Here is a 16,793-nt window from a genome sequence, read left to right as displayed (position 1 = left end):
TAATCATACATTTTATATCTGTTCTAAATGTACAATAGAAATATTCTAGGTTTTCATACTCTTGTTAACAAAAGTGGAAAAAAATGTTAAACTAATAGAAATATTTCAAATAAATTTTTGACGTCTATAGCCCTCAATGCCAGCATTTGTCCAAATGTTAAGCAGAATCATTAGTTGTTTAATTGTCAAAATGAGTCAATGAGCCATTTTTAATTTACACACCTTTGGGTGATTGACTGTGATCAACGAATTCTGCCTAGCAACAACCGAATGTGCAAACGTCTAGCAATTCCGTTGTTCGAAGTTTCTACATGTGCTAGCTAGTAAAATGTTGTTGGTTTTTTTTTACTTTCGACTTTGCAACCAAATCCTGAGTTGATCGTTAGCAAAAAGAAAACAAACCAAAAAAACAAAACAAAAAAAAAACGGAATTCTCCAAGAGTTGACTGAAATGTTTAATCATTTTCCTGCTGCCTCTTCCTGACCTTTTTCTGCTATGTGGCGCATCCAAATCGGTCCGCGGATTGTTTGGCCTGCACGCCCACACACACGCATGCATTAGTATGACTCATACAGTAGCCATTTAAATGGCTTTACATTAGTGGGAAGACCAACACGGATGGCTATTGCTACATAGACACCGGATATATTGTATGTATACATTTATATACTGTAGGTACCGATTTGTGTATTTAGGTACTGTATATATGTAGTATGCTAACCATAGAAAAGTGACCCAATATGCTGGGTGAACATGGGGGGGGCAACTGCTGCTGAAGCATCACAACTTTCCAAATAAGAGCCACTGATGTTGCCACTGCATTATTGATGAGGAAGACAACCTGCTGCTTTTATTGAGGGTGAGGCCCGAAGCACCGAGTACCAGAGAACAAATTAGCTTTGCGCTTTCCCCGGTGTGTTTGGAGGGAAAGGAAGAGAATGGGGGGACGGGGGGGGGGGGGGCAATATTAAAAGATCATGACAGGAAATCAAGCAATTAAAGCAGCTTGATCTTATTTCAGCCTGTTGCATGAGCCTCCACCACAACAAAGCGCCCCCCCCCCCCACCCCCCGAAACGCTTAATTAAATACATTTCATATTAAAGTATCATCAAAGTGAGATCAGCGGTCTTGCTGCCAGATTTAATCTCACAGTCTGACGCGCTATTTGACCGCAAATGACGTTTCTTTAGATCACAAACTTGACATAAAACCGAAGAATCCTCTGTCGTCTCGTTAGGGAGATAAAAAGTGAAGCGGACGGGATGAATTTAGCTAAAGATAGCCTTTTAAACCGGATCTAACGGGTCTGCACCCCCGACACGGGCCTGGTGATTAATCGCGGCATTAGCATGGGGACTGATTGCAGCATTAGCATACGGCTGGAGGAGTCAAAAGTTCTAGAAGGTTTAAAGAAAGGACAAAAACATGGACTTTTTTTTTCTTACACAGTAAATTTGGCTCTATTTAGAGTGGGACCAAATAGACTCTGTTTCGGAGTCATATTTACACTTGGACGAGAGTAGAATAAAGAATTGAGAATGAAATGAATACAAGTCACTCAAGGGTTGAGGAACAAAGTTACGACCTTCAGCTTGGGAGACAGCCGATCGAGTCCCCGAGCCACGCAGTTCCCGCTGTGTGTTAGAATATCGCTCGTGTCAAGTGGAATCTTTGCAACGCCAAGAGCAACAACAAAAAAAGTGTTTGGTCTCGTCTGGTAAGTTTCAAATTCAGTCTCATTTGCCTTATTTGTTTGTCCATTCCTTGTTTTGTCATTTATGCTCCTCATTTGGTCTTATTTGTTTGTTTGGAAGTTCAGTTTATTAGTTACTCTTATTAAACCAATGTGATCGTTAGTCTAGTTGGCTTGTTTTGCGGTTAGTCCCCAAAAAGTTTGGACATCCCTGAATTTGTCAATCTTGTTGTTCTTGTTTTATTTAGTTGAGTTTTCGTTTCAGTCTCAATCTAGTGTCTTTGTCTTGTCCTAAACGAGACAAGATTCTTCAGACTTGTGTGGCCCAATATGGCTGCACAAAACGGCCGTGGCCTGGTGCGGGTCCGCCTTTTGGTGCAGGGCCGCCTTTTTGCCCGTCTTCAAAGCGAAACCAACGTCACGAGAGACCATGGAGAAGCACAAGTTGACTTTTTTGATGACGAGCCGGTGGCTGAGGAGCTCGAGGTGCGAGCTGTCATCATCTGGCGGCGATGAAATGGATTTTTGGGATCCAAGCGCAGTGACGGCAAGCACATGAAGACGGAACGGACCATTTGCAACCCGGGGGGGAGCGCAGGGGGCAGCGTGAGCTTTGCAGATGGCAAAGTGATTTATATTTGGGGGACTGAAAGTCAATATCAACCCCCCCCCCCCCCCCCCATTTGCCACAGAAAGAACATTTCTGCCTTTCTAGCTGACAATCAAAAGCAAAGCCGTCATCTGCGGACAAACGCGTTGAAAAACTCGTGCATGCGTGAAAACAGCGGCATCAGCTCGCTTTCTTTCTTTCTTCTTCTTCTCTGCCAACATATTTTATTCCGCGCTCTGTCGACTTTCAGTACACAGCAGAAGCTGAGTACGACTCAAATGCAGATCAGGTTGGAACCGGTGGATTCGAAACAGCAAATGGATCGTATCAAAAAAAAGCATTTTGAAGCTAAAACAACATGAACGCAAAACAAATCTGGGGCTGGAAAAGATCCGATACGAAAACCAACCAAATCCGATCGCCGGCTCCGATTGGACCACCGTTTTTAATCCGCGTGTCATTGGATGTCCACTCTTGCCAGGTATCTTGGAACCTTCCGGCATGCAGAAATCCTGACAAGTGGACAAGTGGACATCTCCTGCTAAGTATGCTGAAAAGAACTCAACTGGATTGAGGAAAGGGGAGGAGCTAGGAACTCCATTGTCATAAAGGGCTCGTCTGCAAAGCATTTCAACACGAGACAGGAGTCGTGGAAGACAACATTGGACCGAACGATGACATCGGAGGTCCAGGGTGTCGTCCCCTTGACCCCGAATAGGGTGAGCTGCGTAGCAAATGGACAGATGGATGGATAGGAAGTTGAGCCTCAAATGGAGGGAGGAGCCAGATAACGGTCCTTGGGCACCTGGTCAGAATTCCTCCCGGGCAACTGAGGTTTTGATTCCGAACATCTTCCAGGTTACGTACACAACTTGCTTCAGCTGCAGTTGGTTGTCGTTGCTATAAATGAAGACGGCAGAACACGTGGTTTTGGATTTGAACTTCCTTCTGGTCTGCCTGTTGACGCCCAACCCGTCTTTTTCCTGACCTTCGTTAGACCGAAGCTGGCCGTGTCTACAAAAATCGGGTTCCGTTCATCAAGTTCCTTTAGTCTGTAAAATGCTACGCCGTGGTCTTTTCCTCTCAAAAGTTGTCTATGATTGCAGAGGTGAGCACCTTTTATTGCTAAGGTGAGGATTCGAGGGATGATTGCTGATTGGGTCATTCAGGGTCCGAGTCTCGCTCATCTGCTTTGACCAATCATCGTTATGCAACGTAAAACCAGTTGGCTGTAAGGGAAGGTTTTTTTTTTTTTTTGTGTTTAGCATAATGGACCCAATGTAGTCGTGGTTGCCTGTGAATTTTATCATTCATCTAGGCCAGAGGTGTCAAACTCCGGTCCAGGTTTTGGATGGTTCCCTTCTCCAACACAGCTGATGTATGATCAGCTCATTGGCAAGCTCTGCGTAAGCCTGATAACGATCCTGCTGATTGAAATCAGCTTGTGTTGGAAGAGGGACACCTCCAAAACCTGCAGGACTCCGGCCCTCCAGGACCGGAGTTCGACACCTATGATCTAGGGTCATTTCAAGCTCGGGGGAACTGAATCAATCACGGCTGGATTGTCTTGACGATATTTCACCTTTCATCCAAGCAGGCTTCGTCATTTTGGCTACTAGAAGTTGTTTGGATGCGTTACATCAGTGGGAAAGGCTGACTTAATGGGCGTGAAAAGTTCTGAGAAACGTGTGAAAACTACGGAAATGTGTTCATTGACCGGAAATACACAATTGGACCCCCGACGACCCACCGGCGTGCGTACCTCATGTCCTGCAGCCACAGCTTCAGGTAGCTAAAAAAAAAGAAAAGGATATGGACTGGAAACCATGCGGATACACCAGCTGCGAGGGCAGGTGGTCTGCTTGAGGCAGAAGAAGACCACCGGCACCAGTTCGGGGTACGGGACCACCAGAACGCTGGCGGCACTGCTGCCATCGTCATCGTCTTCGTCGCCGTCCACTTCCTCTTCCTCCATTTCCTCCTTCTCCTCCTCCTCCTCCTCCTCTTCTTCTTCTTCTTCTTCCTCATCCAGGTTGTACGGGTGGGCGGAGGAGGGGTCAATGACATCATCGAACCCGGTCACCCGGGTGATGGTCGCCGCCGTGGAGGGGCCCTCCTCCTCCTCCTCCTCGCTCGTCATGGCAACGCCAAAGTCTGCTTGAAAAAAGAAAGAAAAGAAGAGGTTTTTTTTTTTCTCCGAAATTGCACGACTATTGACCTGGTTGCAGAAATCAATGGTGCGAGCGGCGGGGTCGGACGCGCGCCATTATGGGACCAAAATGGCAAAGGGCTAAAAATACATGCGGAGGCTTTTGTGTGAAATTTGTAGAGAGCTTTCAGGTGGTTAAGTGACGCCAGATGAACGAGAGGATGAATGAAGGAGAGATGGAAGAGCAGCTGAATTGTCACTAGCGAGGGTTCGGTGCGAGAGGCCTGATGATGAGATGACTTTCACCAATTCAGGTCCTTGAGGTCCGGAGTCCTGCGGGTTTTAGATGTTTCCACCCGCCAGCTTACTTGATTCACATAATAAGCTCATCAGCATGCCTGATATCGATCCTGATCTTTAGCATCAGGTGTGTTGGTAGGCGGAACCATCTCAAACCTGCAGGACTCCGGACATCGAGGACCGGAATCGGTGAAGCCCGACTTGATCTAGAACTGAATGTGGGGGTTGACGGACTGTGAGATGACTGAAACCCAGATGAGTGATAACGTCACAGGAGTGCGAGATGATTGCGAGATGATTGCGAGAGGACTAAGACTAAGACTAAGACTAAGACCGAATAGTGATGTCTTAGTATACATTAGCGCAGGCTTCCTCACTCCTGCTCCTTGAGAGCCGGAGTCCTGCAGGTTAGAGATGTTTCCGTCCTCCAGCAAAGCTGATTCTAAACATCGAGATCAGACTTCTGCAGAGCTTGCTGGTGAGCCGATTATATGAATCAGCTGTGTCGGAGGACGGAAACATCTCAAACCCGCCTGACTTGGCTCTGCGATAACGGTTCGAACCCCGACTGCACAGGAATATCATCAGCGTTACGTGAGTGATGAGATGATGACTCGTTTCAAGATGACTTGATGGTGCATATTTCGTTAAGTGAGAAAAGACGCATTAGTCGGGTCGCGCAGATCCGATTCGTCACTCATTTAGAATTCTACATCTTCACTCAGTGACCTCAAATTAAGTCGCCAGCAGGACCCAAACTAAGTTTCGACTCCAAATCTCAAAGCTACCTTGATAATGGAAGTTGGATTTTCGAGTCCCTGCTCGTCATCATTACGTGCCTTATTAGAGCGTTGCGACAAGAACTCTAACCTCCCCCCCCCCACACACACACACACACCTTCTTGTTTTGAGGGGACTGTGGCACAGATTTAATTGGCCCGCCGTGTTTTCGGCGGCGGGACCGCAGTGCGAAATGGGCAGAAGCAATGTGGCCGCCTTTGAATTATGCATCGCAGTCGAGCTCCGTGCGGACAAAAAAAAAAGGACACACAAAAAAGTTGTTTTCTTTGCAGTCCGTCTGCTGCTGGCGGCCAAACGACATGTACGAATATGACACTGCAACCTGTGGACACGCGCGCACACACGCACGTTTGATCGCTTAGAAGTTGTCCGCTTTTATTTTTTATATTTATTTTTTTTAAAATTTATTTTATTTTTTATTTTTTTTTTCGTTGTCCGCTTTTATGTCTTCGTTACACCAGACGACATTTGGTCTGCGCTTTTTTTTTTCTCATTAGCATCACTGCTATGTCACTTGTTCTAATGTGAATTTTACTTCCTGCGCCCGATGGAAGAATCGCAAGCGCCGCACAAGTTGGCAGCAGCACAGTTTTGCGACTAACGACTTTGCAAATGTCATGACATTTGGCGGAGGAATGCCAAATGTGACCTTTTGACTTAAAAATGGACACACTTGTTTTTTTTTGGGGGGAAAGCAGGTTCTTTGAAACGATGATCAAATTGTGATAAAAAATAGCATTTCATAATCACCGAGTGAAATTTTAAAGATGTAAAAGTAAACAAGTGTAAATGGAAAACTGAAAATAAAAAAATAACTCAAATGGTAAAAGAAAATAATAGAATTTTTTAAAAAATCATCTAAAAAATGAAAAATGAAAATGTCATGTAAAATGCAAATAATCATTTAGAAATAATTGAATAACTGAAAAAATATGACAAAAATAATAATTCAACAAAAAAACTGAAAATGGAAGTAAAAATAAAAACAAATGATAGGAAAAGTGAAAAAAATTAAAGGAAAATTAAAAATGTAAACAAAATGAAAAGAAATGTGGTGAATAGCAAATCAAAGGAAAGTTCACTTACAATACATTTAAAAACATCAAATTAAAATACAATACTGTTGATGAATAAATACATTCATTAAATTAGATACAAAAGTATGAATAACTGTGAAAATTTTAAAACAAAAATAAAAGCACTAATACAAATATTTTAATCAAAATGATAAATGATTAACAACTCTTTGACTGCCAAAAACGTTAAATAACGTTTAGTAAAATCCTATGGAGGAGTGCCAAAGACGTTAAAAGACGTTTGTTTCAAAACAGAGGTGAAACTAACCATTTTCTATTGTTGATTACTGAAAAACGGAATAAGGTAGAAACAAACTTTTTTTTTCTGATGAAAGATGAGAGTCCAATCCTTCATTTGGTAGTATGTGTGTTTCCATAGTCCAAACACATCATTTTCTGTGGACCTTGAAAGATCAGTCAAAATGCTTAAATCGGCTGGCACCCACGGCATCTCTTTTCTGAAAACGTCTGGCAGTCAAAGAGTTAAAATTGAAAATGAAAATAATTATGAACAATACCAAATTTATAAAATATAAATATAAAAACACAAATTGTACAAAATTAAACATGTACATTTACAAAATATATCACATTACAAATAAAGAGAAAACTCTACATAACATTTGAATAAATGCCACGTGAAAATAATGAAATTGTATTTTTAAAAAGCTGTGGAAAAACAAACTGGCTTTCTATTTTCATTCTATATTCGTGTCTTGTGTTGCGCAGCTCTGAACTACACGTGATGACGTTTGCATTCATGCACTTCATTCCAAAAAGGAAACTAAACAAATGTTACAATGCAAATGCATTGAACACAATCTCTTTTATTTAGTTCATAGCTGCACATACGTCAACATGATGTCGTTTTTCTGCATTTGTGTGTGTGTCTATGCGTGTGTGTGTGTGTTTCATCTTTCTACGGAAGGCCATAAAACCTTCAAGTGAACCCAAAGCCGGTTGCACTTTGACCCTTACTGATCAGTGACACACACACACACACACACACACACTCAGGTCGTTAGTGGAAATGTACAAGTATTGGATTTTCCTTCATGCACTGGTGATGAATTGAACTGGAAGCACCGAAGGCGCACACATTTTGCATCTTTTAGCCTGCAAGCTAATTAAGTTAGTGCATTTAAGGTCTTTTACAAATGCACTTACTGGATGTCACACTTCACAATAAACAGAGATAGAATGTAAAGAAACTGCAAACACAAATGAAAAAAAATATTTTGAATAAAATCTAAAAAAAAAAAAAAAAAAATTAACTGCATATTAAAAAAATGACAATAAAAGGACAACAAATAATAAATACTGAAGATGAAAAAAAATAGTTAAAGACTGAGACAGTATTTTACAAAAAAATTAAAAATAAAAACAACATATGAAATAGGAATGTAAACATATAAATAAAATAAAGTATAACTACAACTAAAAAAATGTAATTTAAAACCCAAGGTCTAGTTCAAAACCCTCATTTCAAGCCCTAACTTGATACCCAAATATTCTTGAAACATTAACGTTGGTTTCAAATGTTAGCGCTTGAAACCTTAACCATGGTTTAAAGCTCTAAAGTGATTACTGTAAATCTGATTTGAAATTCTAGTCCAGGTTTGAAACCCTAACTTGACACCATAACTTCAAACACAAACCTTCATCTGAAATCTGTAACATTAAATGTTTGCCAAATTTGAATTTGAAAACGTATCCGTCCCTCGAAACTAATCATCTGTGAGAAATTTGAAATGCTGGCTTGAAGCCCAACCAAGGTTTGAAGCCCTCATTTAAAACCCGAACCCTCGTTTAAAACCCTGGTTAACAATAACTTGAACCTGAAACACTAACCTTGGTTTCCTATTTTAATGCGAGACCTTAACTCTTTCACTGCCACTGACGTTTAAAGACGTCAAGTAAAAACCTACGGAGGGCTGCCAATGACGTCAAAAGACGTCATCCAATTTTTTTTTATATATATATATTTTTGAAACTGGTGGAGGGAAGCCTTCCGCATCTGTGGTGAAAGTTTCAATTAGGTCTGTTGTGCCTAAGGACTATTTTTGGCTCATAGAGGGCAGCTATGACTGTCTTTTGACAAGATCGGGTGGGCGTCAGTAGAGGCGGCGCTAGAGCGTCGAGCAGGAGATCAGAATGGAAAACAAAGGAAAAATGGCGACCGGTTGTGAGGAGCTCACGCCCGAGCCGTTTTTTTTCAAAGACCAAAAGCATCGACCAACGCTAAAAGAGCACATTGATGATGACGATGATCATCATCGATGATGATGATGAGGGTGATGACTCCGTGGATGGAAAGCATTGACGCGGCAGTAGGAGACGTGGGGGGGGGGGGGGGGGCTAGATGGCTGAGGAGGAAGTGGTGCCCGTTTGCAAGCAGCTCTACACTTACAAGACGAAAGGCATCGACCAACGCTAAAAGAGCACATTGATGACGACGACGATTATCATCATCGATGATGATGATGATGGTGAATCCGAGCTTGACGGCGAAATTGGAACCGCTGACGCGGCGGCTATGACGACGTCATAAACGCGCAGCACAACCGAGCACGCACAGGCGGACGTTCGATCGGACGACGGAGAGTACCCCGAGTCCAATGCATATTCATCGGAGGAGTGTGTACAGTCTGCTACTTGCTATTTATTCCCCGGGAAAAAAGGCGGTCAAGAAAGTGTAACGTTTGCACGCGAAACGGACAAAGTGAAAGTAAACTGTTGTGCGAGTCCAGCGGCGTCTCCTTGCACGCAGGAGAGCTTTACAAAAAGAAAAACTGTATTTGAAACATCCACATAATTGTAAGTAGTACCACAGTTGCACACATTTGTAAATAGTTTGCGAAATTGTTTTGTCAAATTGTTACACTGTTGAATGGAAATAAACTTATTTTGCAATCCAAAAACACTTTTTCATTGTTGGTGGTGGTGTATTACAGAAGTAAAGCACTATTTAGGTGTTTGTGGCATCATTCATGGACAAAAAGAAGTGTACAATTCACTAGAATGCATGAAATAACATCGTTTCACAAAAAGCTCTTTTTCTCCGCTTTATGTTTCAAAACAAAGCATTTCGGTGAAACTAACCATTTTCTATTGTTGATTACTGAAAAACGGAATAAGGTAGAAACAAACTTTTTTTTCCTGATGAAAGATGAGAGTCCAATCTTTCATTTGGTAGTATGTGTGTTTCCATAGTCCAAACACAACATTTTCTGTGGACCTTGAAAGATCAGTCAAAATGCTTAAATCGGCTGGCACTGGCGACGTCCCGTTTCTGAAAACGTCTGGCAGTCAAAGAGTTAAAGGTGACTTGAAACCCTCATTTGAATCCTTGCATCCTACCTCTCGTTTGAAACCCGAACTTGATTTGCCCAAATCCTGATTTGAAACCCAAACTTGAAATCATAACTTGAAAACCCCAACCTTGGCGTGGAACCATCTGTGCTTGAAACCCGTATGGAACCCTCAGCTTTAGTTTGAACGTCACATTTTTAAATTTAAAACCATAAAATTGTTTCCAAAATTAAACCAGATTTGAAGCGTGAAAGTTAATCCCTACTTTTGTCTTGAAACCTCATCGCTGTCTTGAATTTCTTATTATGAATTATTTTTAACACAACCTCCTCTTGGCTTCAGATTCACTATTTAATTCTAGTTATAGCGCCACCTATTGTTGTGGCTGTGCAGCATTTTCAAGTGCATTCTTTGAAACATCTTGAATGGTAGTCCCGCATTATTCGCTCCCTACTTTTGTGACTCAACATTTTTGCTCAAACGCTGCGTTGCGCTGTCGTGTTTAAATATGCAGAGTTCTTATTCCTCGCTTTGCTCGTCTACATTTGTCTCGTTGCGGCACAGAGCAAACAGGCGCGCGTTGTGTTTCCGCTTGGAAAGTGTTTGTGACTCAAACAACGTTTGATTTCATATCGTTGAAGCGCATTTGCATAAACGGTTTCAATTACAATTTGGTTGCGTTTGGCAAAGAAGCAAGTCTGCGTGGTTCGGAGCTGCAGTGTTTGTTTTTCCACTAATTGCTGACGGTTTGCTCTCGTCTTGCTTGACTAACTCCCCAATACGTATGAATAATTCAGCAGAGGTATGAAACGCATAATATACAAATTGAAATTCATAATTAAGCCATTTCAAGGACTTTTCCATTCAAAATTGGCTATGGTTTCTTTTTTTTCTTTTTTCTTTTTTTAAATATAGCCGCTGACGTCAATTCCACTGAGCAGCATTGAATTTGGTAGACATGTCTATCATAAATATGCCGACAACAAAATCTCAAAACCCAAGTCTGAAAAAGACATAGGCAGCCATTTTGGTTTGAAGCAGCCTGCAGCAGTCACAAATTTAATCGGTAGGAAACTTTTCCGTTTTATGGCAAAATTCAGCCCTCAAATCCAGTTTCACTTTAACATCCTGAAATTTCGCAGACATGTCATTCATGAATACACCCGCACAAAAAAAAGCCTCAAAAGGTACGAAAAATTGGCACACAATCAGATTTTTGTTGAAATTCAGCCCCCGAACCAAGTTTAACTTAGCAACATGAAATTTGCTAGTCATGTCTATCTTGAGTAGACTCAAAAAAAAAGCCTCAAAATTATACTATAAAATGCACAGGAAGTTATTTTGATTGGAAATTATTATTATTTCAAATACAGGCGCGTCCAAGAGATGTGGCCAATTATTAGCAAATTTAAATTTTGGAAACAATTCAGCAACGTTTGAAAACAGCAAAAAAAAAAAAAAGGTCTGATCTTGACTAAAGATTGACTTAGGCGCCCCCTTTTGGCAGACACAGGTAGCTCCACATAATTCAACTCATGCGGGACTCAATCGTCCTCAAATGGCCGCCATAAAAAAAAAAAAAAAAAAAGCACTCAGCACACTTTTGCAAGCGTATGACAAAGACGTATCGTGCATATGCTTGTCTTTTCTAGGTTGCGTGTCGACGAGGCGATTTGTCAGCACGCACGGCTGGAGCGAGGCTACGTAGACGAATGGGCGCTAACGCTAACGCTGCTCATGGCGCGCGCTGCAGCTGCCCTCCACGTTTATTTTTACCCGCCATAGATCCTCGCGCTCCGCTACTGTCATACCGAGAGGCACGCTAACGATATCACGCATGTGAGCTAACGTGCTAACCCGAGCTAGCACACGAGCAGGGTGGCGGCTGCACTGTTTGTTAGCGTATTGCCGCTTTGAAGGAAAGTTTTTTTTTTTTGTATGCATGATATATTTATACAAGTAATAATGACCATAAAAATAGAGCCCAGTGACATAAATCCTGTCTTCTTCCATTGCTTTTTTTTTTTTTCTTCCTTTTGCGCGACAAAGTGTCGCTTCTTTTCTCAGAAGTTAGCAGGGTGACATTTAGCGCAAGAAAAGGTCTGGGAAGCAGAAGTATTTCTTGGCTGCTGTGGACGGCAGCAGTGTGTGGACGTGGTAGCGGAGGTAAAAATAGATAAACTTGGAGGCCTGGCAGATTAACGGCGGAATGCGTGTGTGGCGACAAGTCCGCCTTTTCAGATGACTTTATCTGATAAACAGTCCCACCAAGAAGCCTGGAATTGTTGTCGTTTTAATCTCAAAAAAACGACAGGCTGATATTGGATTAGAGCGGATTTTAATTGAACATTGTGTGTGGGGGGAGGTTTGGGGGGCTGAAGGTTGCTTGAGGTGGCGAGTAGATAGTAAGTGCGGCCCTGCTGAGATTGTGCGAGAACACCGAAAGTGGATACGACGGCGGCCTGTCGTCCAATCGATGCTCTTCGTTTTTCCTGCTACCTTCCTCTTCTTCATCATCATCATCATCATCATCAACATTAATCTGTAACAGTGTACAAGCGAGTCCAATAGAATATAAATGCAATTTGTGAATTGATTAAAATAGACTTTCTTTTATTATTATTATTATTATTATTATTTGTGGTTCCAGATTAGCCCGAGTGCAAAGAAACAAAACAAAAAAATCTGTTTATTCTAAATATTAGGAGGCTAATTTGAAAGAGTTATTATTTGATTGAAAATGTCTTTGAAAGAGGTCTTTGATGATTTCATTGCGAAAGCAGACAACTCCAACACAACTTTTTACTTTTAAAAACAGAACTCCAAACTCTTGAGCTAATCTTAAATTCCTAAATTCATTTTATGGAATCATCTTATTTTATTCTCTTTTTCTTTCAAGCACAGCCAAATTTGTATTAGCATCGTGGAAAATGACAAGTTTGTGATGATACAAGCTCAATATACATTGATAGATTGCTCAATTATGTGCCTCCCGTTTATTTTCGGTGTAATTTCACCATCGACCACGAGATGGCGACATCGTATTACGTTTGTCATTGTCGTTCATTTGAAAAAAGAAAAATGAAATCAGGAAGTATTTCAGGTCAGCCTCATTTTTTGCTGAAGATTATTGAACGTCAACCCTCGACTTGGCGGTTCACTTATTACGGATTCACGCTCACATTTTTATGTTGCTGTGCTTGTCCTTTTTTTGTAATATTTGAATAAATATAAACAGCTCTTTTTTCATTCAACACAATATATTACACTTATATGATTATTAAAGCTGTGTAGCAAATAATGCCCTCATAATGCCGCCGATGTTTGCAACTGCTGTGTAGTGCTTTAATGACTACAAATTCATGAGCATAGAATTGTGGTTTCAGTGTATCCGAGGCTTGTTTTTCAGAAGCAAAAATAATGACTGCTCCACTACTAAACCTAACCCTTACACTAGCCCCTAAACCTCTAAACACTTTAGTTTCTGTGTGATGACAACCATGAACAGTATGTCATATTTCCGTATTTTTTTCATAAGCAATGCATAGCAAACAAGTAATCTAAAATTGAACATTAAAATAATAGCTGTCAAACTATTTTTTTTTTTTATCAGATTAATCACATTTTAGAATTGCTCCCCAAAACGTATAAATACGTTCTATTTTAAACGTAAGTGTCCCAAAGACGTATTTATACGTTTTTAAGGTTTTGTTTTGTTTTATGCTGGAGCATCCAGAAAGCTTTGATGCAGCTTCTCAACTGCAAAGAACGGTAAAAAAAAAAAAAAGAGGTAGTTATTACACAAATGGCCAGCAGGTGGCAAAAGAGCATAAGAAATGAACCAGGACCATGTTGAAAAAAAAACCTCAATTACTCAGAATTCTAAACAGATTTCTGAATAATGATGAAACTGAGCTATTTTCTAATGCTAATTGCTGCAAAACGGAAACAGATAGAAATATAAATTCGCTTTAGCTTTGAAAGCCCAAAAAATGGATGTAGTTCATAGTTTGATGGGTAATTTGACCACCTAAAATTATACAGTAAATAAGTGCAACATTTTAGCAGAGATATTTATTGGTGGAGAATGTTTGCGCTTAACAGACTTTTTTTTTTATTTTTCACCCACAACTGCAAAAGACTTGCTTTAAACAGTGCCGGCGGGCGCCTGGCACTGACAGACAAGCTTTTGGACTTGCTTGAAAGCGCAAGACGCTCACTTTTACAACAACTACATTCTTCGCAATGGTGCAATAGTGACTTAGTTATTTCATCATTTGTTGTTTTGTTTTTTTGCTTTTTGCTGACCCCTCGAAATATGTTGACGTTAAAATGGCGCAAATTTGAGGAGTGCCGATCTACAAAAATGTCAGCCCCCCCCAACCCGTTTTTTTTTTTATGAACGGACCACCAAACATGCAATCATACATAAACACATTCTGATGAAATCATTTTTATTGGATTCATTTCATATAGAATGAAACCAAAGCACTAAAAGTGTTGCGCCTGTTGTGACTGACCAGGCGCTACATGACATATTTCAAACAACGAAACACTCGTTAGCGGCCCGTCACGTTGACCCAAAATGATCTTTGACGTTTTCCTCCTGATGCAACGGCACGACAAGACAATGTAACAAGGCAGTGGAACAAAGTCGCACAATGTAATACACTGCAAGTCGGCCTTCACGTCAATATTTGGAGAGCTTCAAAGGTGTGTGTGTATATACATACTGTATATATATATATATATATATATATATATATATGCACAGTATATCATAAAATACGAATCAATACGTATCTGCAACGATGCTCCTACCATTGCAACATCCTAGTATTTATGTCTTCATTGTTTCTGAAATGCTATTACATTTTGTTTTAAATTTAATAACTCTGCCGACTCTAATCTTATAAATAAAATGTTCCTGGTAATTTAGGACTTTTTTTTTTGTACCCTTACTGCTTCTTGTCTAGTCATTTTGCAATTTCGTTTTTCTGAAACTTTTTTTTTTTTTTAGTTTCTCAAACTTTATTCCCCTATTTTTAGCACATTTCCTTCAATTGAGTCGTGACGGGCTCGTCCAAAAGTCCTAATCTTGTCATCATCTTTGAAACAATTTGCTTGTTGCTGTTTGTTCGCATCTTTATTTCCCAGCACTCTGGCACGCTTCCATCTCGCTCGCTTTCCATTTCCCACCTAATTAATCCTGGCTTGCCCGGCTTCTCATTTCCAAGCCGCCTGGCAATACCGCCATCATTGTTTATGGCCCCGCCAGTACGTGTAAGTGTGTACGTGTGTGTGTGTGCATATACTTGGTATATTGTCCTATTGTTCATATCAGCTGGTGTTTCTTATTGTTTATGTTTATGGAGGCGTGTGATTGCGCACTGTTAAAATATCATTGTGTGATCCAGCTTATGTGTATGTTTGTAGAGAAATGTGTGTGTATTTGTGTGTGTGTGCGTGCGTGCGTGCGTGCACCTGGCTGTCAGAAGCGTTTGCGGGCTGACGGTGGCCGCCAGCTGATAATTAAAGCTGAAGCGCGTAAAAAAAGACGGACGGCGGCGGAAGCGAGGAGCCGTGAAGTTGAGCGTCACTTTCATTCTTGCCTCCAAATAACGTTTATCCTTCTGCATCTTTTTTCTTCTTCCCTTCCATTGTGGTGAAAATCCAAACGCGAATCCCGCCCACCTCTGCTGGAAGCGAGTGGGGATGCTATTTTCTGCCTGGCGTTTTTTTGCATCTTACTTAACGTTGTTACTTTAACAACTCAATCATCCACTAATGTTCCATATCAATAAGGTGGTTGTTCTGACAGGAGTTTGAAGAAAATCAGTTGGAAGAAGACCTGATCTTAGCTACTTTTCATTTTGGGTCTCACAGAAAATCAATGGAGTTCTTGTGCCAACATAAAAGCGTTAATCCCTCAAGTTAAAGTTGAAGCCATTAAGGCCGAGAGTGCAGTACCACGTTTCTACCATCAGATCTGGGGGTGCATTACATTACATTGATGTTTCTGCATTTGGCAATTTATTATTATATTATATTATTAGTATGGGATTTTTTTTAATGGGCTTTAGGTGAACTGATGAATACACACGCGCTCGCACGCACACACACACGCACATACACATACTCACCCACATACAAAAAAAATATATATATATATATATATGTATATATATATCTATATATGTGTGTATATGTATATATATTAAAAAAAAAACATTTATTAATTTTTTTTTAATTTATTTGTTTTTTAAAAAAAAAAAGGAGAGCAATGATGATGTCAAATCGAATGAACAATACTGAGCTCTCCTGGGAAAAAAAAAAAAAAAAAAGATCTGGGGGTGCTCTCGCACTCTTCTAACTTTAAATTTGCAGGAGTTCTGAAATAAATGACGACGGCGCGGCGGAACTTCAAATCATTGTAACCAGTCAACAGTGACATCTTGTTAAGAAATATGTTTGTAGACGATAAGGATGTTGAAAATTTCCACGGCGTTGTAACAAAATGGACGGATAATTACCACTCCATCACTCGAGGTTATTACAACTCCGCTCCAGTGTTGAAGGTAAATAAAATATACCCGCAGACGCGACACAGTTGTTTGTTGAATTTTTAAAAAATATATTGAAGCGACCTTCATTCTACCAAATAGGCTCAATAGGAGTCATCGACTCATCATCAATTTGAAGATCGTTAGAAGATTCATAAACAAATTCTGCTCCAATGAAGCACCAAAAATCAGCATGACAGGACACTCCAACCCTCTAATAACAGTTGGGTCAAAAATAAGCCAAATTGGGTCATAAAGGACTGACCCACAACTTCGGTCAATTTGA

General features: G+C 40.6%; 1 protein-coding gene across 6 annotated transcripts in view; it reads right to left on the bottom strand.

The window, feature by feature from the left end:
- cacna1ib (calcium voltage-gated channel subunit alpha1 Ib) overlaps positions 1-16,793 on the bottom strand; it is a 136,381-nt gene that overhangs the window by 89,026 nt on the left and 30,562 nt on the right. For 4 of the 6 annotated variants that reach the window (XM_077569871.1, XM_077569877.1, XM_077569875.1 and 1 more), the window contains one exon: positions 4,122-4,463. In XM_077569871.1, the coding sequence (XP_077425997.1) occupies positions 4,122-4,463 (342 nt within the window). The remainder of the gene's footprint in view (positions 1-4,121; positions 4,464-16,793) is intronic. The other 2 variants (XM_077569872.1, XM_077569874.1) reach the window with 1 other exon arrangement.

This window comes from Vanacampus margaritifer, chromosome 7 (genome assembly GCF_051991255.1).
Source record: "Vanacampus margaritifer isolate UIUO_Vmar chromosome 7, RoL_Vmar_1.0, whole genome shotgun sequence".
Taxonomy (NCBI): domain Eukaryota; kingdom Metazoa; phylum Chordata; class Actinopteri; order Syngnathiformes; family Syngnathidae; genus Vanacampus; species Vanacampus margaritifer.
The sequence above is the reverse complement of the archived record's forward strand: the minus strand, read 5'-3'. Positions and strand labels throughout refer to the sequence as shown.